General features: G+C 60.4%; 1 protein-coding gene and 1 long non-coding RNA gene across 7 annotated transcripts in view; one reads left to right on the top strand and one right to left on the bottom strand.

Annotated features, from left to right (window-relative positions):
• LOC127488328 (uncharacterized) overlaps positions 1-13,403 on the top strand; it is a 68,177-nt gene extending 54,774 nt beyond the window's left edge. For both annotated transcript variants that reach the window (XR_007916001.2, XR_007916002.2), the window contains exon 3: positions 9,755-13,403. This is a non-coding gene — a long non-coding RNA (uncharacterized lncRNA). The remainder of the gene's footprint in view (positions 1-9,754) is intronic.
• On the bottom strand, positions 7,011-24,040 carry ADORA2A (adenosine A2a receptor). Of its 5 annotated transcripts, none has more exons than XM_051837072.2 (3): positions 23,889-24,040; positions 14,810-15,409; positions 7,011-8,743 (listed from the first exon to the last, which is right to left on the bottom strand). In XM_051837072.2, the coding sequence occupies exons 2-3, from the start codon at positions 15,130-15,132 to the stop codon at positions 7,837-7,839; spliced, it is 1,230 nt and encodes a 409-aa protein (XP_051693032.1). In that variant the 5' UTR covers positions 15,133-15,409; positions 23,889-24,040; the 3' UTR covers positions 7,011-7,836. The 5 variants fall into 5 exon arrangements, with proteins under 5 accessions (XP_051693032.1, XP_008248385.1, XP_051693031.1 ...); XM_008250163.4 differs by lacking the exon at positions 23,889-24,040 and adding an exon at positions 23,400-23,615; XM_051837071.2 differs by lacking the exon at positions 23,889-24,040 and adding an exon at positions 23,156-23,393.
• Between the last annotated feature and the right edge of the window lie 1,022 nt (positions 24,041-25,062).

The raw sequence follows: 25,062 nt of genomic DNA on the forward strand, positions 1-25,062 counted from the left end.
ATGCCAGGGCTTAAAGGGACGAACGTGTCTTTCCATCTGCTTCGTCTTTTTGTAGGGAAGGAAGCTTGCCCGCCATCCCGAGTCACATGGCCTGTTAATCCCCAGGGAACTAAAACCCAGGTCCCTGGACTTCATCATGGGCGGGCTCATTCTCACTGCGTCTGGCCAGGGTGCTCATCCAGTGATCACTAGATTTGGTCCTGGGAGGGAGTAAGTGCCATGCCCACCCTGCTCTGGAAATCTATGGTGTAGTAGGGAAATAGGACACTGGCTAAAACCAGTGCATTGCCCAGAAGCTAAGCATAGCTTTGCAGCAGAAGAGATGTTCCCAGTAGCAGGCAGGAGAGCTGAAGGCATCAGAAGGAGTGGTGAAGTCAGCAAGGCTCAGGGAGTTCCCCCGTTTTCTTGGAGTGAAAGGCTCCTGTGGCAGGAGCTGCCTGAAACGCAGAAGTGGGGCATGAACATGGAGGTTGGAGGACAGCTCTGTTTGGCTGTGGCAGGGGCAGGGTGAGGTGGGAGTGGGTGGCCAGAGACAAGGCTGGATAGCAAAGCTGTGACCCTGACTGCCCACACCAATGAATGCAGGCTGGAGCTGACACCCAGCTAGGGCCCACACGTGTTCTGGAGCAAGGGAGCTGATCTCAAGGAAGACACATCTGACTGCTTGGGCTGAACAGACTCCTGTGTAAGAGAGAAACGCAGAGGGGCCAGTTTGTAGCCTAACCAGGTAGGTAGTAGTGCTGAGGCTTCCCCTAAGACCATGATTGATGAGGGTTACTGAGGGGTAGAATGAATGGAACAGATTCCAGAGATGCTTAGAAGAATTAGCAGGGTTGGCTGGCTCCCCGGCTCACTAGGCTAATCCTCTGCCTGCGGCATCGGCACCCTGGGTTCTAGTCCTGGTTGGGGCGCTGGTTCTGTCCCGGTTGCTCTTCTTCCAGTCCAGCTTTCTGCTGTGGCCCAGGAAGGCAGTGGAGGATGGCCCAAGTCCTCGGGCCCTGCACCCGTGTGGGAGACCAGAAGGAAGCACCTGGCTCCTAGCTTCAGATCGATGCAGCGTGCTGGCCATAGCGGCCATTTGGGGGGTAAACCAACGGAATTAAAACCTTTCTCTCTGTCTCTCTCTCTCACTGTCTAACTCTGCCTGTCAAAAACAAAAACAAAAAAAAAAACAAAAGAATTATCAGGGTGCAAGAGATCAGATTTAGGAACTTAAGGAAAGGAGAAGAATCCCCTATAAACACGATTTAAGAAGTAAGGAGTGGCAGGGCAAGTGTGGGGTAGATTTAGGAGATGGGTGACAGCAGTTTGTAAAAGTAGCCAAGTTTGCTTAACCCCAAACTGCATAGGACTTCATCCTGTGTTCCAGCCCCTCCCAGAGGCTCACACGAAGCGCCAATAAATGGCCACAGTGCTCCCACCTGGCAACAAGTGGTCTTAATTGAAGTGATGCTGCTGTCACCATGGAGGAGTTCAGGCCCCAGGGTGCTTTCTGTTGCTACACTTTTTGATTCCTTTCAGACCAGGTGATCACCTCGAGCCTGTACCCATACACCTGATTCAGGAGGTGACTTTTTTCTTTTCCTTTTAAGATTTATTTTATTTATTTGAAAGAGTTAGAGAGGTAGAGACAGAGAGGTCTCCCATCCACTGGTTCACTCCCCAGGTAGCCACAACAGCCAGAGCTGCGCTGATCTGAAGCCAGGAGCCAGAAGTTTCTTCTGGGTTTCCCACGTGGGTGCAGGGGCCCAAGGACCTGGGCCATCCTCCACTGCTTTCCCAGGCCACAGCAGAGAGCTGGATAGGAAGTGGAGCAGCTGGGACTAGAACTGGCGCCCATACGGGATGCCAGCGCTTCAGGCCAGAGCTTTAACCCACAGCACCACAGCTCCGGCCCCTCTTTTCTTTCTTAATACTTTATCATTCTCTCCTCCCAGTCCCCCATCTTACCACTTCTAGCTGCTTTGGGTTTCCAGGAACCAAATACTGACAATTTTAGCCACAGGATATGAGCCACCCTTATGTGCCTGTGGCCTTGAGGTGCAGCAGAGGCTCCTAAAAGGAACACAGATGTGGACTTGAGTGTCCCTGGAGCACATTAAAGACCCAACCATGAGTCTCAAATTGTTGCGTCATTGTGGCCTCCTGCATGAAGCAGTTATTCCGCTGGAGCTTCTGTGAGCCCCCAAACTCCTATGGGTCACCCTGCCAAGCCCAGTTGTGCCTCTCAGAACAGCGCTCGAGTCTTTCCTGTGCTCTGTTCACCTGCTGCCACAGCCCTCCCTTGACACTCTGCTACCCCGCTTCCTCCAGCCACTTCGAATCCGCACGCCCTCCCAGTCGTCACCACCTTCCTCGGGTGACTGTTCCACTCTGCTGGGTGCAGCTGAGAGCGTAGGGTATTGTAGTTTGACCGTGATCGGGTGTGGTACTGAGAACCCAGCACAAGCCTGCTGCCTTGAGCAGGACCTGGTGAGCCCCTTCAGCCTGTTCACAGGCTGTGAATGTGTGCGCTTCTTTCCCGGGCATGTCTCACAGAGTTAGCCACTGCAGCGCTCGGCAGCTGAACCGTGTGAGCCGATGGGAGACCAGGTCTCTCCCTCTCTCCTCCCTGCTGCACTTTTACCTGGTGGTTTCTGAACCAAGAATGGATTTGTTACTGCAGTAATGATACTAAAATAATAGTAATTCTGAACATTAATGTTATATAAACCTTCCAGCACATTTATTAGCCCACTTTACCCGAAAGACAGCGCGGCAGCTCAGAGAGTGACTTGCCAGCAGTCCAGGAGTGTGTTTGAACCCATTCGCAGCTCAGTGAAGAAGGTGCAGTTAGAAGGAGCAAGCGGTGGGATTGCTTGGTGTCTCTGAACTAGGCAGCCTGGGATAACTGCAGCATGCCTGGGCAGGTCTCTCCAGTGCCCCCCCCCCCCCAAATCCTGTAAGTGACCAAGCAGTTGTGATATTGAGCCCTGGGACTGGAGAAGTTTTGTATGCAAAAATTTGATAATTTCCAAAAGTCCCATCTGCCTTTAAAAATTCAAAAAAAAAAAAAAAAATCTCTGAATCTAAACCAGGCTCTGTCACCCTCACTCCCCTTTCCAACCCAACTAGAAAATGTGGGTGGGTTGAGAGAGAACAGAAAAGAAAGATCAAAACTGTGACAAGTCTCTGACAACATTTTAACTTGAAAATTGCCTCCAAGTGGATGGCATAATTCTGTGTAGGCAGCCGTCAGTCAGGCACAGAGTGCCTCAGACCTGCCTGTTCTCATTCCCTAACGAGCACCTGGAGGAGCTGGGGCCTGGGACGGCTAACTTGGCTCCCTGCAGCTGGGCGTGACCTGTTCCTCCCCAGGACTCCCTGAGCTGTGTCCCCTCGGTCGCTCTCCTCCCACTACATCGGCTCACTCTCCCTGGTGCGTTGTCGGCTCCCCGTGTGCAGATCCTGATCTGGCTATTGACTGGCTGTTAGATGTCCAGATAGCCGAGTCTGTGCAAACCTTTTCAATGAGTGGCAAAAATCCCTTCTCCGAGTACCCTGCCCAGCCTAGAACTGGCTCCCCAGCCTGGCCTGCCCCTCTCCAAGCCTCAGAGAGCCCCGTGGAGCTGCTCTTTCTCCTCTGGAATGGGCAAGGGTCGAGGCATGAGCATCTAAAGAAGGTGCTTCCCACGCCCAGGCGCTGTGCCTGTCTGTCTGTCCCCCTTCTTGGAGGCCGAGTCCTCTGCCCTCCTCCCGCCCCTCCCCTGGCTCCTCAGCCTGACAGGGCTGTCCTAGCTGTAATACTTGCCACTTATGCTGAGTGACAGTTGCCGTGAGGGTGGCTTGGGAGGAGGAAGGGGCGGTGACCCCACACCCTTACATAGCAGTCAGGGCCAGGACCTCACAGCACACTTTGTGGGTCTCCCCAGGTTCCTTTTTTTTTTTTTTTTAAAGATTTATTTATTTATTTGAAAGGCAGAAATAGAGAAGGTGAGCGAGAGAGAGAGCGAGCTCCTGCATCCACTGGCTCACTCCCCAAATGGTCGCAATGACTGGGGCTGGCCAGGCTGAAGCCGGGAGTCAGGAGCTTCTTCCAGGTCTCCCACATGGGTGGCAGGGGCCCAGACACTTGGGCCATCTGCTGCTGCTCTCCCAGGCACTCCAGCAGGGAGCTGGATTGGAAGTGGGGCACCCTGTGGGGTGTCAGCACTGCAGGTTTTGGCTTAACCTTCTAACCCACAGCGCTGGCCCCTCTCCCCAGGTTCTGTCTCCCCCAAGGTAGCTTCTCCCCTCAGCAGAGGGGTCTTGCCCAGCTGGGAGTTCAGAGGAGGGTGCCCACAGCGGCGAGAGCCTGGGGCAGTGGCCACGCCAGAGACTGCAAGCATGGCAGGGGAGGAGTGTGTTCTGTGCACGGTGTCATCCTGAGGCCCCAGGAGTTGGCACCGCTGCACAGAAACCATCGCACTCCCCCAGCAGTTGTTCCGCACCCCGTCCTCTCTGCTGCCGTTGAAAAGGCGGCAGGCCGGCGCCGCGGCTCACTAGACTAATCCTCCACCTAGCGGCGCCGGCACACCAGGTTCTAGTCCTGGTTGGGGCGCCGGATTCTGTCCCGGTTGCCCCTCTTCCAGGCCAGCTCTCTGCTGTGACCAGGGAGTGCAGTGGAGGATGGCCCAGGTGCTTGGGCCCTGCACCCCATGGGAGACCAGGATAAGCACCTGGCTCCTGCCATCAGATCAGCACGGTGTGCTGGTTACAGCGCGCCGGCCGCGGCGGCCATTGGAGGGTGAACCAACGGCAAAGGAAGACCTTTCGCGCGCGCTCTCTCTCTCTCTCTCTCTCTCTCACTGTCCACTCTGCCTGTCAAGAAAATTAAAAAATAAAAATTAAAAAAAAATAAAAAGAAAAGGCGGCAGCTGCCATTCCTGTGATACTGAGTCCCAGATGATCCAGGGGCATCGGCAGCTCATTTCTCTTCACTGCCTGCCGTGGCCCAGTATCCCTGCCCTGCTGTGGTCTGGCTCCCTTAGTCAGCACAGAGCTGTAGCTCTACCCAGCTCCCTGAGCTCACCCCGTGTGATGCCTCCTGGAGGGGGGAAGAAAAGGGCCTTATACAAACAGGGAGAGCCCTGAAGTTCAGCAGAGGGCCTATCTCAAGGAGGCCAGGGGTAAGCCAAGACCCGGCCTGGGCCAGGCTGCTGCTCTCTGGTCTCCCTGGTCACACCAACCTCTCAGAGGGGCAGGGGCCACCAGGATATCAATCTGTAGTGAGACCCTCATACTTGCCACAGGCCTGAATGAAGTGTGCCACCCACCCCTGGCCCTTTGGGAAGAACAGGGAGCAGGCTAGGGGCCTTTGGACAGAGCTGTAGGGTCCCTGGCAGCCCAGGGCAGCGTGGGCCTGCGCAGAGACGCATCTGTACCCCGAGGGGCTGGGCAGTGGCACATTTCCCTTCAGCTGCTGCCCTGATGCGGGCCCTGCCTGTGAGCATGTTCATGTGTGCATACGTGTACTCTCTACAGTCAGAGAAATGACATGTGTTCATGTCTGCACACGTGCGTGTACTTGAGAGGCCTGCTCACAATGGAAGCCTCTACAGGGCTGGGGTATGAGTGGCACTGGGTCCCGGGGACCTGAGGAGGGATGGCCCTCGGAGGACTTGGACGGAGCATACTTAACACCCAGAACCCTTTCTCTTCTAAGCCCTTGGCTCTGCCTTCCCCAACCTCAAATCATACACCCAAACCTGGGTTCCCAAAAGAGCTCAGAGAAAGTTGGAGGGATGAGGTCTGTCTGCCCTACCTTTGTGGTTCTCTTAAGGGTCAACAGCAGCCTCGCTCTTGGCCCTTGCAGGCCCAGTCCAGATCACCATGCTGCCCTTAACCCATAGCCAGTACAGACCCCGAGTATGTAGGAGAGAGGGTGCTGTGGGCCAGCTCATGGACTCTGCCCTTGTACCTGGCCCCTAACCCTGGCTGCGCGTAGCAGGCTAGGGAATCTTGTTTCAGGCACGGGGCCCAGGCCTCGTACTGCTCAAAGCTTCCGAGATGTTTCTCCCATCGGCTCCTCTGTGGTGACAGTGTGCAGATGTGTAGTGGAACAAAATGAAATTCAGGAAGATGGTTGTTCCCAGGCACAGGAAGCAGGGTAGGGGCACAGGGAGAGGTCAGATGTGTCAGCTGTAGTCACCACGTTTCCTTTCTTAAGCAGAGTGGGGATAGGCGTCTATTTCATAATTTTCAGTTTGATTGAAATAGTCCGTAAGTTAATGTAAAGAGGGGGGGAAGGCACATGGCTTTTGCAGTCAGATCTGGGTTTGAACCTCACTTTTGTTGCTTACTAGCTATGTGACCTGGGACGTGGACTTAATCTGAGTTTATTCATCATTTTTAACTCGGGGCTGTGTGAGGATTACCTAGGTTCTGGCACTCCTTTCCCAAGGCCCATCCTGAGAGACCACCTGGCCCGCCCCTGCTCCCAGACCCCTTCCCAGGGCAAGCAGAGGTGGGTTGCCAACTGGCCCTGCACTTCAGACTCCTCCCCTTCCTCCCCTTCAGGCAGGGTGCCCCAGAGACCAGCCTCGCAGGAAGAAACCACAAGAAAAAGCCGTTCCCTGCAGGTTTCTGAGAGGAATGACTTAGAAGGCAGTTTAGCCCCAGCCTAGATCTGTTTGCAGATACCTCTGTGGCCTGGCAGCTGGGGTGGGGCGAGCGGCTTGGCGCTGAGAAGATAACCGAGCAAGATGTCCGCTCCAGATGCCAAAGGTAGCGGGCTGGGGAGTGGCTCCCACACCAACTCTGGTCGGGAGCTGCAGCGGGTTTCCCTCCTCCTCATCCCCTGGAGACGCCTCCCACGGGCATGTGGATTCCGGCACAGGCAGGCAGCCTGTCCCCTCCGAGGATGGGAGCCCGGGCAGGCAGTGTTCTGACTACACACACACACATGCTCTCACACGGAGTTCACACACACATACACCCCTGTGCACCAGGCCTGGCTATGGAGCAGCGAAAGGACTCACACACCATCCTCATTGGACAAGCTTAAAACACAATGTGGCTCATTTTTATTTTATCTGACAAAAACAACATTCCCTTTAGAGGAAAGGCAGTCAGCCAGGGCCACTAGCTGGACAGCTCTGAGTGACCCAGGCACATGCCCTTAGCTTGCCAGTCCCAGCCTCTCCCCTAGGGCCTGAGCCGCGTTCCTGCTACAACTCCCTGTCCTCCGGCCCAGCTCTGTCACCCCAAGAGGTGGCCCTGGGACTGAGAAGTGTGTGGCAGCTCAGGGTAGCCGGGGGTGGGGGGAGCTGCCTGAGGTTCCCTGTTCCAGGATAGCAGCAGGACCAGCAAACCCAGCAGCGGGGGAGAGGATGGTAATAAAATAAAAGGGATTTCCTCACACTTACATTTTCTCTTGGAAAAAAAAAAAAATAGGCAAATGCCACATCCAGGCCAGCAGCTCTGACACCCTAGCAAAGTCCGGGGAGAGTAGGGGGTGTGTGTTGGGGAAGGGGAGCTGCTGGAGCCACTCCCCAGTTTCAGGACCAGGGCAGGGTGCTCTGCGGACACCTGTGGCTTCCAGATGCTTGGTGGGAGGGGCTGGCTGGGCCCTGCCCAGCCAAGGTGCTGCTGGTGCTTTGGCCCTGGCCTGGCTCGGGGGCCCCCCAGCACAAGACGCCTGCTTCCTCAGAACCGGCACCCTCCCTGCTGGTCTCATGCTGCTCCAGCCCGGGGCGCCCTCCTCAGTCCAGGGGGGAGCCGGCCAGCCACAGGGTCTCTTGGCTCACCCATGCTTCTCTTTCCCCGTGTGACTGGTCCAGCCAAGCAGGAAGATCGAGATCCCCTTCCTGGGGACACTCAGGACACTCCCGCGCCATCCTGGGCCAGGGGCTCCTCGAGGCCGGGGGACTCCGGGCACATGCTCTTACGCTCCTGGCCGAGGAGCTCCACGTCTGGGAGGCTCACGTCCCTGTGGGAAGCTCGGGCGCCTCCTGTGCTCCCCAGCCCCAGGGCATAGCCGTTGGGCCGACGTTGAGGATGGGGAGCGCTGCCATTGGCCCACAGCCCCGGCGGGTGGCCGTTCAGTCGAAGACTGACGTGCTCCCCGTCACTGCCGTGAGCAGCCAGGGCCCGTGCACTGGTGCCGCCCGCCTTGAAGGGGTCCTGCCGCCGCAGGACGTGGCTGCGGATGATCTTGCGGAAGGTCTGGCGGAACTCACGGATCCGGTAGGCGTAGATGAAGGGGTTCACGACAGAGTTGCTGTGGGAGAGGACAATGGCCAGGTACATGAGCCAGAGAGGGGCGTGGCTGCACTCGGGGCAGAAGAGGGTGAAGCAGTTGATGATGTGCAGGGGCAGCCAGCAGAGGGCAAAGAGCCCCACGATGATGGCCAGCGACTTGGCGGCGTGCACCTCCTTCTGCAGCGTGGACCGGGTGCGCTCCCCCGGCAGGGGCTGGCTCTCCATCTGCTTCAGCTGGCGCCGGGCAGCCAGGAAGATGCGCAGGTAGATGCCCAGCATGAGCAGCAGGGGCAGCAGCACGCAGGCGAAGAAGTTGTAGTACACCATGTAGTTCATGGGGACCACGTCCTCAAAGAGGCAGGCCACCTGGCCCGCCCCGCAGCCCTGCGAGTGGTTTCGGCCCTCCCTCGGCTGGCCGCAGTTGTTCCAGCCCAGCATGGGCGTCAGGCCGATGGCAAATGACAGCACCCAGCAGATGGCAATGATGCCCTTGGCCCGTGTGCCAGTCACCAAGCCATTGTACCTGGGGAGAGGATACCAGCATCAGAGGTCTGAGAAACCAGGATAGGCACGGCCCAGAGTGGCCCCCCAGTGCCCTATGTACTGGCTGTAAGGCCTTAGAGTTTCTGCTTCAGTCTGATTGCTGGGAGGCAGGGGGCGTCCTGGAGATGGACGCCACTGTGCAAATGGTCAGGTGACTGTTAGTCTTAGCAGTGGTCCTAAGACTTAGTCTGTGATGAGGGAATTAATGAGTTTGAGGGGGAAGAGAGGAAATCTCGCCTCCCTGTTGGTTAATCTGGCTGATGCTACAACAGGCCTCCCCTCAGAGAGTGCGAGTTGGACTGGGGGCAAAACCAGCCAGATCAGAGCTTTGTGCTCCAGGCTATTTCTTCCCACCCAACTTGGGGGTCTCCAGGAGTCCCCAAGGAGAGACTGCACAGGGGGATATGGGAGGGATGGAGGCCTCCAACCCAGCCCAGCCCTCTGCAGAGAAATGGGATGATTGTGTCTTAGTAACTAGGTGGCAGCCTCGACACCAATCCAGAAGGGCAAGGGATCTTCCCGCATGCACTCAGGGCCCTTGAGACCAGGTAAGGCAAGGCCGCCGATCCCCAGGCTCCAGCGTGGAGCGGGACTCGATCTGCCAGCCAGGAGCAGACCTCAGCCCCAGAGAAGCAGCAGAGAGAATGATGTCTCCCTGGCTTAGGAACACGGTCCCGACCAGCCTTTTTGCCAGCTGGTGGAAGCAGGTTCCACTCTTCACATCCAGAGAGGCTCTCCTGCTTCCTCTGCGACAGGGACTACAGTAGGCGCCAAGGATCACACACAGTTTACTGAACTCCAGAATGTGACACATCTACAGAAATGACGCAGCCCATGGGCGGCAAACACATGAGCCAGGCTGACAGGCGCTTTCCCTGTCTTAGCCGCTATGCAGAGTGTGCGCCCAGGGCTGCCAGGCCTCAGAGGGGCTGGGAAGCTGATTTTCCAGGTAAAGTCTCCCAAGGTTTAAAGTTCTGGTGGTTTTTTACAGATGGGGATACTAAGACCCAAGGAGAGGAATGGAGTTGATGTGGACATTCCGTGGAACCCAGAGGCAACTCAGGCCATGGTGAGTTTGTCAATTCTGAATCCAGTCACTACGCAGGCAGGGGCCAGGTCACCTGCAGCAGGGCCTCAGGAGGAGGAGGGGCCCGGGCTTACTTGTCTGTGCCAAGCCCTGTCCTGTCTCCCGTGTGATGCTGCAGGCGTCCACCCCTCCATCTAATACCCCGCCATAGCAGTGCCCTGAGCCAGGCACTATTCCGGGCACTCTACAAATAGTTCCTCACGTCGTTCCTCAGTGAATGGGACTGCAGTAATTCTGACACTTTCCTAAGAGAATGTTCTTCCCTGGGTTGCAGCCCTGGTGCATTTCTGTAAACAGCAACATTCTCTCACTTTGGCTCGCTAAGCCTCCTTTGTGAAAATGGAACAGAGAACCCCAGACTGGGGAGCACTGCCCCAAAGAATCAGGCGTGGAGACTGCAGGGAGGCGGGCTGTGGCAAGAGCTCCCCAGCGGAGCTGTGGGTGGGAGAAGTGGGCTGCCGCAGGTGGGCTGGCTTCCTGGTGCTTGAGGCGATCCGCTGAGGCGCCCGGTCACGGGGATGGTGTGGAGCTCCTGGCCCCGGGCCGGCTGCCCTGGTGGACTTTCAGCTCCGCTGCAGCAGAGTGGTGCGGCTGCCGCAGGAGAGTGCAGCTTCATTGGTACTTAGCGAACTGGTGAGCCGGGATGGGTTCTAGGAACACAATGTGGAAGCCCCTGGGTCATCCAGTTGCTGACTTCTGCAGAGAAGGGAGCCCATGACGGGGAGCCTTATACTACAAGGAAAGCCTCTTGTGGGGACAGGAACAAAACATCCCTGAAAAGCACTGGTCCAGGAGCGCAGGGGACGTCCCTGATGGGAGTCCTAACCCGGCCTTCCACCAGGGAGCACGGGGACAGCTGTCACTGCCTGCCTTCTCAGTGTTTCAGCACACACACACATGTATTAAAAATATCAAACAGATCAATTCTGATTTTCAAAAGAAACCTCCTGAGGCTGAGAGCTCTAGATCCGGGGGCCCAGGGAGCTGGGCAGCCCAAGGCCTGGGCTGTGTGTCACACAGTTTCACCCTGGCCTCCTGGACGCCCGAGGTAGGCCATTCGAGCACTGCATCTGGTCCCATGGAGCTGAGAGGTGTCACAGCACACAGGTGCCAGAGCCCCTGCGAGCCCCATCCCTGCACCGGCAGGTCACAGGTCACAGGCCCTGGACCACCCTTCCTAAAAAAATTCCTCTGATATTGGGAACTCACCCTATGGTCCAAGAATGAGAGTAATTCAAAAAAGTCATGGAAATTGAACTAAAAGATGTTTATTTTGGTGTAAAACATTTTGAAATCCATGCATATAATGCATTATCAAAAAATTTGTGGAAAATTCATATTATGAAAAAACTATGCATGGATTTAAATGATTTTTTTGCATCAAAATATATATATATATATATATTTTTTTTTTTTTGACAGGCAGATTTAGACAGAGAGAGAGAGAAAGAAAGAAAGGTCTTCCTTTCCATTGGTTCATCCCCCCAAATGGCCGCCATGGCTGGCGCACTGCGCTGATCCGAAGCCAGGAGCCAGGTGCTTCCTCCTGGTCTCCCATGTGGGTGCAGGGCCCAAGCACTTGGGCCATCCTCCACTGCCTTCCCAGGCCACAGCAGAGAGCTGGACTGGAAGAGGAGCAATAGGGACAGAATCCAGCGCCCCAACCGGGACTAGAACCTGGGGTGCCGGTGCTGCAGGCGGAAGATTAGCCAAGTGAGCTGCGGTGCCAGCCCATCAAAATATATTTTCAAAAAAATATTTAAAAGGCAGAACAAAAGAGAAAGAGAGGCAGGGGAGAGAGAGATATAAGTCTTCCATTCACTGGTTCACTTCCCAAAAGTCTACAACAGCCAAGGCTGGGCCTGGCTGAAGCCAGAAGCTGGAAAGTCCTTCTGAGTCTCCCACTTGGCACAGGGGCCCAAGCACTATGGCTTTCCAGGCCATAGCAGGGAGCTGGATTATAAGTGGAGATGCTGGGACTCAAACCAGCACTCTGATATGGGATGCCAAGGTCACAAGCCAAGTGGCAGCTTAACCTTCAACACCAGCCCCTAAAATTATCTTTTAAATTCATTTTCCCAGGGCTGGTGCTGTGGCATAGTGGGTAAAGCCGCCGCCTGCAGTGCCGGCATCCCATCTGGGCTCTGGTTTGAGTCCCAGCTGCTCCACTTCCAATCCAGCTCTCTGCTATGGCCTAGAAAAGCAGTGGAAGATGGCCCAAGTGCTTGGGCCCCTGCACCCACGTGGGAGACCCAGCAGAAGCTCTTGGCTTCGGAGTGGCACAGCTCTGGCTGTTGCAGCCATCTGGGGAGTGACCCAATGGATGGAAGACCTTGCCTCTACAACTCTGCCTTTCAAATAAGTATTTTTTTTAATTCATTTTCCCACAACCTTTTAAAAGTACCCTTTTATACCCATGATGCTAGGTAGGATTTTGTTTCTCTGAGGAGAGGCTGCAGCTTTTGTGAGTCTTCCAGAAGAGTTGGTGACCCACAAGGAAAACCTAACTCCTCACACCCTCCCTGGCTGCCCAGTCCATCTGTCACCTGGCAGCCCAGCCACCTCTCCTTGGCTCAGTGCCCACAGGCTCACTCTGCCTCAGGGCCGCTGCCCCTAACCACATGCCACCAACATCCTGCCCAGCCCGCCCCTCCAAAGTCAGCGCAGGTCACCACAAAGGACCTCCGTCCTTGGCACCCGCGGAGACCAGTGTGAGAGACAGGAGGCCATGGTACAAAAGTCCCCGGTAGAAGTCTGTGTCACTAGCCCTGGGATTCCCAGCCTCAGCTCTGACCTGGCTCCCTCCGGGAAGCCCTGCCCCAGCCCAACAGGTCCCCTGCACATGGGAGAGCAGACGGATTGTTCTAAAGTTGAATCCCCAAAATACCGGTGGGTAGTGCAGGCCTGGGGCTAGGCCTCTAAGGCATCTCTCAGGGTGGGCCTTTCCCAGTGGAGCAGAGGACAGAGGCCGGGCTCCGAGCCGTGAGGGAGTCAGCCAGCCAGAGCCTGCGAGTTCTTCCACATCTCCGCTCATCCTCAGGAGCCCCCACATGGCCACCTCTGGGTGCCCAGAAAAGGGAGGGGACCTGAGGGCCAGGAATCCATCCACACAGGGAGACAGGAGGGTCATCACGTTGCCCAGCCACAGTGCCGCGCTGTGAGGATGAAGACACTGCTCGCACACCCTTCAGCCTCCGACCACTCTGCCGGTGGGGACGAGAACGGTCATCAGCCCAGCAGAGGCCTCGCCGAGCACGGCTCGGATGGCCCGAGGCCGGCTCTGGAGGTCACGGGATTCAGACGTGCAGATCGGGTGGGGGAGGGTGGGGAGGGTGTGTGTGTGTGAGGGGTCAGGCCCAGGGCTCCAAGCCTCCAGTGGCTTAAGAAAGAACTGAATCCCCACTCTGCTGCCCTCCTCAGGGGTCCTCACACCAGTTCTGTGAGCTCTCTAGATGAGGAGGTGGGCCTTGAGGGGACAGCTAACCCTCCGTGGCCACAGAGCGCATCCCATTCTGCATCAAGGATTCGTTCTCTCAACTCAGAAAACAAGGAAAGGGAGAGATTGCCCTCCCTCCCTCCCCTGCCTAAAAAAAAAAAAAAAAAAAAAAAAAAAAAAAGCTGAGGTCCATCAACTTAGGACAGCAGCCCAATCTCAGCCTAGCACGGTGCTGCCTTTGAATCAGAGAAGAAACAGCCAGGCCCCTGCTTCCTCGGTGTTGCCACGAGTACATGGGCCCAGCCAGGCCCGAGGTGGCCTCCAGGCATCTACTCTGGCCGGCCCGGGACTCACAGATAGACCCCCTTCCTAGGCCTTGGCATTCAGAGCTGGCACTGGACCCTGTTCTGCCAGGGAGCAAGGGATGGGGGCAGAGGGGGCCAAGGTTGTCCCTAGACACAGTCTTGGGAGACAGACAGCTGTCTCGGCCCCTGCTCATTACTGAGGGCTCCAGGCCCTCCCGAGATGCAGAGCATCTGACAGGGCAGCCGGCTGTGGATGTCTCCTTCCCCGTGAGACCCTGGTGACAGGCATGGGTACCTGGAACAACCTCTGGGAGACTGGGGCCACCCAAGGCTGTTCCCCCAAAGACTGAAGACACAGTGGGTATCAGGCCACATTCCTTCCCAGACCTCGCCTCGGCTCCGCTACCAACTTCTGTGGCCCTGACAAAGCTGCTGTGGCTCTCTGAACTTCATTTTTCCACCCAGAAGGGGCCCCTTGTGTCTGACACTCAGTTTCCACTGCTCCTCGAGCCTGGTCCTCCTCCCTGCCGAGGCGCCCACAGCCCCTCCGATGGGGCCCCCTCCATTGGCGAGCACTCCCACTATCTGGTCGATTTCCCCTCTCAGGGTCTGCAGCTGCCCAGGGGCCCCCAGGTCCCCAGGGGAGCGGCACACGTTCTAGCTTCCCCTCCAAGGAAGCTCAGCTTCCAGGAAAGTCTTCATTTACACAACCACCGTGAAACCCCTCCCACAGCCAGTCCCTGAGCCTGCAGCCTGCGTCCTGGGTGACCTGGGGAACACGAGAATCTTCATGTAGGTCCCAGTGACTCACTGTGGCGTCCAGCCAAGTCACTTCCCCTCTCGGGGTCACTTTCCTAATGCGCCCTTCTGAGGCTGACCGAGGCGCTGGGGGCAGGCCTCTAGCTCTGGAGCCTGTGGTTCCACCCACTCCAGCATCACGCAGGGAGTTTTGCTAGTGCATGAATGATGCCCAGATGTCCCCATGGGTCACACACAGGTCACCAGGCCCTGTCTGCCTCCCTCACATGATGCCTAGGCCCAGGCCACCCTCCGCAAATGTGGGTGGCCTCAGCCGCGCAGCCTAGAGCTCAGGAGGACCAGGGTGCACTGTGCCCAAGGAGCTGTTCAGCCCTGGGCAGCTCCAGATGGAGCTTGGGCTCATCCCGGCCCCACGCAGCCTGCACGTGAGTGTACACCCCGGCCCAGGCCCCAGCTCACCGCAGCGGGATGCGGATGGCGATGTAGCGGTCAATGGCGATGGCCAGCAGGCTGAAGATGGAGCTCTGAGTGAGGACCAGGACGAAGCAGGCGATGAAGAGGCAGCCGTGGCAGGCGGCGCAGAACCCGGTGCTGATGGTGATGGCGAAGGGGATGGCAAGCACACCCACGGCAATGTCGGCTGCCGCCAGCGACACCACAAAGTAGTTGGTGACGTTCTGCAGGTTGCTGTTGAGCCACACAGCCCAGCACACCAGCACGTTGCCCAACACAGCCAGCACGGCGATGGCCAGCTCCACCGTGATGTACACCCAGGAGCCCATGGTAGGCACGGCCGCGGACAGGCAGGCTCAGCGGGGACGCGGGCCGGGCCAGCTCACGGTCCATAGCTGCAGCCCAGCTGTCTGCCCACCCAGCTCCTGGCCAGCCCAGCCCAGGTGCAGGGGCCCAGGCCCCCGAGCCCCTTCCTCACAGGAGAGTCAAGAGCATCGCTGTCGGGGCGGCTCTCCCGGATGCCGGCCAGTCTCCCCAGACCAGGCCCTCGGCAGGGGCGCCGGCAGCAGCGTCATAGCCAGCTCAGCTTCAGCGTTCCCAAGGCACCTGCAGAGGGAGAGCCCTGATGAGCAGCAGCCCCAGCCGCTCACCACCACCCCAGGACCTTGAAGAAGCACCTGCTTCTGGACCCACCCCACCCGCAGGCCTGGTGTCCGGCCAAGGACGACCCCGTGCCCTGCCCAGTCTGCCGTGGTCGCAGCCAGGAGGCAGGAGAGTTCTGGCCCCTACTGCAGAGGACAGCGGCCCAGAAAGGTCACTCCCCACCCTGCTGAGACCTTGCCAGACCCCTCTCAGGGAGGGCACGGGGGGACCGCAAGCAGAGCCTTGTCTGGGCGCTGCCACAACCCTCTCACCCCTCAGCGAGACCCTTGGTCATCGCCCCTTCCACCCAGGACCAAGGGCCAGTGCCAGGCTCTTGGTTTTTCTAGGGGAAACAGATCTCAGTTTAGTCGCTCCAGTTGGCTCCCCACGCTCAGCTTCCCAAAGCTCCTGGGGCAGCCCAGCCAGCCTCCAGGATCCCCGAATTCACCATCCGCCCCACAGTGCCGACTCCCTCCCTCCAGGAAAAGCCCCTCACCTCTCGGGACCTCCCACTCTCAGCCACCTTCTCTTGCCAGGCCAGCCTCTCGGCCAGCCTTGGCCCGCTCCGTCCCCAGGAAGCCCTCCCAGGAAGGAAGTGCCCACCAGAGGGACCCTGGGGCTCTGACCTGGAGAGCCCCGGGGAGCCACCAGCCCGTCTCCACTGCAGCAGCAGAGCAACCACAAACCTGAACCCGCTGCCTCCGGGTGTCCCCGCCTCTGGGCGGGGCAGGTGCTGGAGCTGCCTGCCTCCTTGGAGGAAGCTGCTCCCTCCACCTCCTCCCACGCCTCTTCCCCACCTGCTCCCCTGCCTGGCTGACAGGGAGTGACTGACGGGTCTGGTCCCCAGCAGAAAGTAGGTGCTCAGAGCTGGGGGACCTTGGGCAAGAGCACTCCTTCCTTCTGGCCCTCAGTTACCCACTGGTACCGTGAGGAGGTTGGACCCAGAGGCCCCCTGGGGGCCATCCTGCCTTTCACCCATGAGCCTATGAGAAGGAAATAACAGGTGTGAAAGGACTCCCCCAGCGCCAAGAGGTCTTAAAAACACGAGGCGTTAGTGGTACCCCTCAAAACCAGCAAGCTCGGTCTCCCCGGCAGGCCTGAGCCCAGCCCCGATTCCCAGGGCTCCCCTCAAGCCTGGCCATCGCCTCCCTGAGGACACGGGGCCGAGACAGCCTTGCAGCGGCCCCAGGTGAGTGTAGCAGGACTGGTGACCTCGGGAGGTCACTCCTAGTTCCTGGTCTCCTTGAAGGGGCCAGGCTGCCCCTACCCGCTCCCCCAGGAAGTGACACGAGGGCTGAAATAGATGGACCCCAAGTTTCCTTCTAACTGTAAAGCTGTTAGTGGCTTAAGCAAGGGCTGCAGCCACACCTGAGGAGTCTCTCCACTAGGAAGCTCACAATGGGGCACCTGACAGAAGGCCAGGGCCTGGCAGAGAGAGGCCTGAGTCCCACTAAGTCCATTAAGGGAGCAGCGACGGAGACACTTGTTAGCCAGTTGCTCCCAAAGCACATCGCAGACAAGGCCATACCAAGGCTCTTAGGGCCATCCTCAGACACGCATGGGGTCCCTACAGCCCAGAACAGCATCACCCGGGGCCCACCCAGCTGCCGGCAAGGCCCAGGTCTACCAGGTGCTGCCAGAGCTGGTGCTGGCCCCAGTCTGCCTCCCACCCAGGTGCCTCAGGGTGGGCTCCCAGGCCCAGCACCAACAGCAGGAACAGGCAGCCACTGTCCAGCCAGGACCACCCAGGCCCAGTGAGCCCTGGAGGAGCCATCTCTCCCACCTCTAGTGCCCTCTGGGAGTCTGCACTGGAGGCTATCACAGCCTCCTGCCGGCCCAGGCCCGTGCAGTATAGTCGGGACGGGGTCAGTATCCAGTGTGACACTCTCCAGGACCGTCCTCAGATGCCCTGCTAGGGGCTGACAAGGTGGAACGCTTCTGCCGGAGGGGCAGGCAGGGAAGGGCAGTGCTCCCCCGCCCTAGAGCTCCGCGGATGGGGCCCACACCACCAGCACCTGTGCCCAGGGCTGGACTGACACGTCACCTAGGACGCCCAGTGTGGAATGGGCCTTCAAGGGCCTGACCCAGACCACTGTTCAGCAAAGCTCTCCCAGCAGCCACACGTGCCTGTGTATCCCCAGTTCTTAGGGTCTCCCCTAAGCACCTTCCGCTGAGCAACACTGGAACCAGCATCCTCCCCATGCACATGAAGCCGTCTCCTTGCCGGCTGGCAGTCTTGGTGGCACTGACCCTCCTGCCCATGGTCAGTGCCAGGGCCTGTCTGCCCAACCAGTCCACTCCCCAGCCCTGAGCCATGCAGATGACAGAGAGAGGGGCCAGGAGGCGGCAGGTGCTCAACTGCAGGCTGGCCAGTGGCTCTTGCCTGGGTTGCCCTGGCCTCAGCCAGGTGTCCATGTTCGCACTTTGGCCAATTTCAAGCTACTGATGTGTCACCAACAAGAACTGGGGCCTTACACAGTCCGCTGGCTACCGCAGAGCTGCCAAGCCCCGTGCTCACCGAGAGGCTACCTGCCTGGATGCCAGGACCCTGTATCAGCCTGTGCCCCACTCTGAGCCGAGGAAGCTAAGGTACAGAGCATGACCATCAGGAAGCCCAGGACAAGGGGAGTCATGCTGGATGCAGCAGCAGGACGACTTCCTGAGGCCGCCTGGCTCCTCCGGCTTCCCTCCCTCCCAAAGCCTCCCAGAGCCACAGGAAGGAGTGGCCGGGGAGGGGGCCAGGGCGGGGCCACGGCCTGGCAATTTCCTATTCTTCGTTGTTGCCGCTATCTAATTAATCCTTGAGTCATCTGTTGCTAGCCAGGAGGGGAAATTAAATATTAATAATGTGATATTTCTCCATGACTGTCCCTTGTTGGGACGGGGCAGAGGGCGTGCACTGTCCTACAAAAACCAGAGACATGCTGCGAAGGTGCGCAAGGCTCTTGGAAAGAGCCGCCCCACAGGGTTCTCCGCAGTCCAGACTCCAAACCGCCGCGCCCGCCTGCTGGCCGCTTTAATTAAAACTCCACTTAAAGCCCGCACATCTCCTGGCCCACTCCTGGCTCCCTGAACACATGCCCTGGCACCAGCACCTCCCAGAGCCTGCTGGACGGAGGGGTCTGTGTTCAGGCCTCAGGATCCTCCGGTGACAAGTTTGCCAAGCACCGACTCTGCGGGGACCACCCCAACTGCTGGTCCACAGGGAGCTCCATGCCACCTGCTCCTGTGCTCAGCCCAGCCTGGCCCCGTGCCCACGATGTGGGGAGGGGGGGTCTCAAGGAAGAAAGAGCCCAGGAAACCCCCGAGGAGCAGGTGCTCCCCAGCCCTCAGCTCCCAGGCCAGATGAGCTGCAAACCACAACAACGCACAGGAGGAAAGTTAAGGCTATGATGAGCGATGAGCAGGAGATCACAAATACAAATACAAAAGAAGAGGAGGTGACGGGAATCTAGTAACACTTCCCGGGGAGGAGCTTCTGGGGCAGGCAGGTGGCACAGCGGTGAAGACGCTGCCCGGGGGACCGGTGTCATGGCGGCCTAGGCTGGGCCTCCGCTTGCGAGGGCAGCGTCTCGTTTCACAGTGCCGCTGGTGTGAGCCCCGGGCTGCTCTGCTTCTGATTCGGCTCCCTGATGATACACCTGGGAAAGCAGCGCAAGAGGGCTCAAGTATCTAAGTCCCTGCCACCCGTGGGGGACCAGGATGGAGCTCCTGGCTGCGGCCTGGTACAGTCCCGGCTGTCGCAGCCATTTGGGGAGTGATCCAGGAAATCTCTTTCCTCCTCCGTCTCTATCACAACATAAAGCAAATGTCGCACACACACGCAGCTTGGGAGGCCCATCTCTCACAGCAGAGTCCCTGCTTCTGAGGACTGGCTCCACTTCTGATACTGCTGCTTGCTTTTGCACGCCCTGGGCAGCAGGTGATGGCTCAGGGCCGTGGGCCTCTGCCACCCACACAGGAGACAGACTGAATCCCGGCTCAGCTTCACCCTGGCCTGGCTCCAGCTATCGCAGGCATTTGGGGAGTAAACCAACGGGATGGAAAAGCCAATCTCTTGTCTCTGCCTCCCAAACAAGAAGTAAAAACACAATTTTTAAAGACAAAGAACTTCAAAGATAAAGGAATAACATCCAAAAGCAAGAATGAGAACTTAGGCATCAACTAGCAGAAACAAAACAAGCACAGGAGAATCTGGACAAGGAGTAACTAAAATCCCGAAGTGAAAAGTGGATTGGCATAAAGGCCACAGCAGATGTGACGGGCCTCGGGCAGGTAGAGAAAGACAGCCAGGGATCGGAGACGGCACTGAGGGGCTCTCACAGGGCCTCACCAGGAGGGTCAGAGAGGGGGGCCAAGGGACAAGAGGCAGACCGAGAGCACCCACCTCTGCCTAGTGGAGTTCAGCAGGACGGCTGAGGGGCGACAAGCAAAGACGGACAGGTGGGCCCCTGCCCCCACCCCACAAGCCTCTGCTGACTCCGCCACGAGCCCAGGGTGCCAGGACCCCCCCCCCCAGACCCTCCCAAGGGTGTCAGAGCGCATCAGGTGCCTCCTGGCACTGCTGGGCATTGAGCAACCATCAGAGTTTGCCCCGCGGTGCCCGTCACCTCTCACCTGCAGCCGCGAGGCTGCTGCTGTCAGCTGCTCGGGCAGGATGTGGGCAGGAACGGGGTGCAGAGGCAGCACCCTGCAGCTGGTGGGCAAGGCGCTGGGCCAGCAGGTGAAGCGGCCTCCACCTCCAGGGCCACAGCTCCTACCTCAGTCCCTCAGCTCCCTGGGGGCCCAGAAAGGCCTCTCCCATCCCCACGTGTCCAGGCCACGTTCCAGAAAGGCCATAGCCCCCAAATTCCCTGCCAAATGTGGCCACTCACCGCCCCCAACAGGCACCTTCACCCGCCAACCCCCTCCGAGAGGCCCCAGCTCACACAGAGGGGCCGGGTGCCCGCCCAGTGGGGGAGCAGCTGAGATGGGGACCACCCTGCTCTATCACACATTCCTCGAGATATGGGCTTGAGGCCCTGCCCATGCCTGCGCTGCTCACATGCACAGCCCACGAGACAGCGTCACGTGGAAGGCTCAGCACCTGCATCTCCCACGGGTGGCAGGTGCTGGGAGCTGTGACACCTGTGGGGTTGTACCCTGAGCACGTAGACCCTGGTGGGAGGCTGGCCGCTCGAGGGGGCATGGCTAGGAACCCCGAGGAGGGCAGCGACGTGGACCCAGTGCTGGGGCCCCTGGGAGACAGTGAATATGGCCAAAGTCCCCCAGCGCCCTGCCATTGCTCCTCCACCCACTGAGTGGCTCTCCTCCCCCTGAGGCTCAGGGCCTGCAGAGACCACTCAGAGACATGAGACACCCAGTGGCACCCTCGCCTCTCCTTGTCGGGCTCAGGCTTCTCCCTAGTGACAGTCCCCAGCACAGCGACAGCACCCACACAGGGGGAGCCACAGCACCTGCCCCTGCCCCGCAACTTCTGAAACGGGCCAGGCCTGGGGCCAGCGCTGTGGTTAAGCTGCCGCCTGTGACACAGCCATCCCATATGGAACACAGGTTCCAGACCTGGCTGCTTCACCTCCGATCCCTGCTAAGGTGCCTGGGAAAGCAGCGGAGGATGGCCCAGTGCCTGGGCCTCTGCACCCACAAAGGAACCCTAGAAGTAGCTCCGGGTTCCTGGCTTCAGCCTGGCCCAGCTCTGGCCATTGCAGCCACCTGAGGAGTGAACCAGCGATGGGCGATCTCTCTCAACTCTGCCTCAAATAAAATCTTAAAAAGAGGCTGGTCTTATGGAAGGGACGTGAGCCCAGAAGCAATCCTGGAGGCTTCTCGTAAGAAGGGGACATTTGGTCCAGACTTGGGGGACCAGGAGGGAAAGGGAGAGAAGTGGACGGAAGTTTTAGCAAAGAAAACAGCCCGTGCAGAGAGGACTGCGGTGGCCCTGGGAATGAGCAAGTCCCGCCCTCCCTGGGGTGAAGAACAGCAGAACCCCCCACCCAGCAGAACTCAGGACTTCCAGGCTGTCTGCCTGTCTCCCACTAAACCCTCCTGCCACCCGGAGCCCCAGGCTCTGCCCAGGAGGGGCGCAGTCTTGGGGACTCCCCTCTGCACCCCAGCTCCACCCCATCCCTTGAGCACTGCAGCCCCCTGCTCCCCGCAACCTCCTGACCACTCACCACCTCCCACTAAGTCCCTCGGGGCAACCCCTCCCTTCCGTGGACCGAGCGCCTCCATTTCATCACCTCAGCACCTGAGCGTGCAGCCGGCTGTCCCTGGCGTCCCTACCATGCACCCTCCCCACTCTGCTCTCATCACCACCGGACAACAGGCCTCACGGCTCATCTGGCATTGGGGGGCTGAGGTCACTGCCCCGAGCCGACACACAAGCCCTGAACTTAGCAGGCCATGCCGCCCCGGGACACATGCTTGCGCCCACACCGCTTCCAGGGCTCACCTTCCGCTGCATCCCCCCGCCCTCCCTCCCGGCTTCAGCTCAGTCCAGGACCTGATGTCTCAGCCCCCGCATCAGGGGGATCGCCATGCCCGCAGCAGCGAACGGCGTGGGGCAGCCCTCACGGGAGTCCAGGGGACCAGACCAGAAGCCAGCTTGCGGCACGGAAATCTGGCCCGTCAGGTTGCCCTGGAGGCCGACCACTGCCTGCTCAGTTCTGGCCCAAAGCCTGTCTCCTGCCAGATGTGTGTGGGCTGTCCCCGGCCACCTCCAGGCAGCGAGCAGAGGCTGGCCTGGGCCAGCACCCGGCCAGCTCGGAGGGGCTGGGACTGGCCCGGGGGACCTTAGAGGCTCTGGGAGGCCAGAGCTGACGCCACAGCAGGGGTCACACGTGTGAGAAGCCCCTGCCCCGGACCTGCAGGGACTTCAGATGGGGGCTCAACCCCCAGCCCCACTGGTCGCAGAGGCAGCTCTGTGCTCCCAGGGGCTCTCCACCACAGTCCTCAGGCTGGGGACACCCAGGAGCAGCCCTGGCCGGGCACGGGACACTGGCGGAGGGTGCACGACCCGGGGATCCAGGAAAGCCAGCCAGCGCCAAGGCAGGCCTGAGCCCCAGGCCAAGGGGGCTACGGGATTCAGTGGAACGGGACTGGCCTCAGCCTCCTCCAAGGGCCAGAACACCTGCTCCTCCAGGGGCCCAGCTCTCTCCCCGCGCGGTTCTGGGCAAACGGGAGACGGGTCCTCCAGCTATTCCCGCCGCGGAGCGCTCGGTCACCCCCTTCTTCCCATGGCGCAGTCGGAGAAACTCAAGTCTGAACGCCCTGAACGCAGCCGGGCCCGCCGCCCCTCCTGGGCCGAGCTGCGCCAAATCCCTCGAGAGCCGGCACCATTCCCGCCATTCCTACCTCACTCGGGGCAGCCGATGGACGGCCAGGACCGGTCCTCAGCGCACGCCCGCCCCCGCCCGTCCTCCCGGGTCCCCTAAGGCTGGTTCCCGCCACCACTGCCTCCCACCACCCCCAGGGCAAACATGCCCGCTTGGCCCACGGTCCAGCCCCGCCGCGCCGCGCCTGGGGCGCTCGGGATGCCTCGGCCACAGCACCAGCCCGGCCACCTGTAGACCGGGGCCGCGCCCGGAAGGTGCAGCGGAGCGAGCGCACTGGAGCCGGCCGGCCCGACGGCCGCTCCCCGCGGTGCAGACGCCGGCCCCGCGCCCTCCTCGCACTCGCGCGCCCCTTCCCTCTCAGCCCAGCGCCGCGCACCTTCCGGGCCCATCCGGGGCGCTCAGACGGTCCGCACTCCGGCCCCGACCGCGCCGGGGCGGCTCCTGTGCCGGGGCTGCCCGGGGCGGGCTCGGACCCCGCACCCGGGCACTCGCTCTGGGGGCCACAGAGAGCGTCTGCGCGGCGGGGCGCTCCGAGCCGTCCCGCCCTCTTGGCCAGCAGCCTCAGACGGGCCCGCGCCGTCCGGGACCCCCGGGGCCCCGGCCCCGCTCCCCACGCTGACCTGCGGCTCTCGCGCCGGCTCCCGCTGTCTCGGCGGCCGCTGGGGCTCCGGCTCCGGCCGCGCCGCTCACGGGCGCCCCCTGCAGGCGGCTTCGAGACCCGCGCTGCGTCTGCCCCGCCCCGCCCCGCCGCGCGGGGCCACCGCGGCCAGTGCGGGACCCGAGGCGATGCCCAGGCAGGGCGAGGCCACCAGGGGCCGGGGCCGCGCCAGAGCCCCGCAGCGTGGCTCTCCCGGGCTCGCATCTGTCCCGGGCCGCCTCCCTCCAGGGCCCACCCCCTTCCCTTCCTCTGGCCTCCTCCCCGGCCCCACCCCCGCACTCCCTCTCCCCCGAGAGACCCCAGGGCCGCCTCTGCCGCTCTGGTCATCCGCCGTCGCCAGTCAGTGCTGGGCCGGGCCGGTGGCCCCGTGTCACCCCTTCCCCAGTGCCCAGGGGCCCGCTCCTCATCTCTCCATGGCTCCCCAGTTAGACGTGAAGTCCAGCGCCCTTACCGCAGTCGGTGGTCGAGGTCCCGCCGGGTCCCGGGTCTGTAGCCCCGGTTCTGAGCATTGCCCCGGCTGGTGGTGCTGTCAGCTCCAAGTGCGCCTCCCGGGCAGCCGGCCCCAACTTCCAGGGCCCCCTGTGCCTCTCCCCGCGTGCCCCGCGTCGTCACAGCCCTGGTGGCGTCCTGACATCAAGTGGGAGTCCCCTGGGCACCGCGCACTACCCGGGGATCTCAAACCCTTGGTCTGGGAATTCCCCCCTCTGCTTCCCACCCAGGTTCTGGAAGCTTCTAACTGGGAACAGTCTGGCCTATAACCTCAGGAGCCGCTGCAGGGGCCCTGCCTCCCGCCCGTGCATCTGAATGGATGCGGACCAAGTTGGGGGGGGGGGGTGGCCAAGGCTGGCGCAACCCTCACCTTCTAAAACCTGCTGAGACCGCGCAGGAGGCCCAGGGTGGAGGGGTCGCTCAGTGCCCTGGGACGGGTGGGGGCCGCTGCTGTCTCCCCAAGGCAGGGTGGGGAGTGGGCAGGGAGGGGCCCAGGCGGTGACCCTGACTTCTGGGGACTGCCTCACCTCGCAGCCTCCCTGGTTCAATCCTGGGGCCAAAACCAGTTGGGAGGATGGCGCCCCCATTTTTCTGAATGCACACTTTCCAGAAGGCCCCTCTCCTGCCCTGCCACCTCCTGGGCTGAGCCAGGGTCAGACCGCGGCCCGGGAGCTGCCGGCTGGGGACCCTCGCCCAGGCCTTGGCCCCCACCTTGCTGTCAGACTCCTGCGGCAGGGACAGCCCCTCCTGCCCACCTGGGCTCCAGTCCTCGCTCCACACGCAAGGGACAGTGTCTCCACAGTGGCCCTGCGGGGCTGTGGGGGTCCCTCCTGGGGTCTCTCATCCTCAGCTCCCTGGATTCCCTGAACATACCCTTCCTGCCAGGACACCCCCTTCCCCATGGTGGCCTGGCCACAAGCACGGTGACAGCGCCTCCCCCAGGTTCTCAGGGTCACAGCACCAAAGCCCCCACAGCTCGTTCCTCAGGGTCCCAGGGAGCAGGGAGCAGGGTCGACAGGCTGACCCGGCTAGCTGCAGCCCCAGCTCCGCCAGCCCTGGCGAGGGGAGGGGATGCAGGGGGTCCTGCCAGCCCAGGTCGCCAGGGGAGCCGGTGCCTGTGGTTGGGTGACTGGGAG

This window comes from Oryctolagus cuniculus, chromosome 21 (assembly GCF_964237555.1).
Source record: "Oryctolagus cuniculus chromosome 21, mOryCun1.1, whole genome shotgun sequence".
Lineage (NCBI taxonomy): Eukaryota > Metazoa > Chordata > Mammalia > Lagomorpha > Leporidae > Oryctolagus > Oryctolagus cuniculus.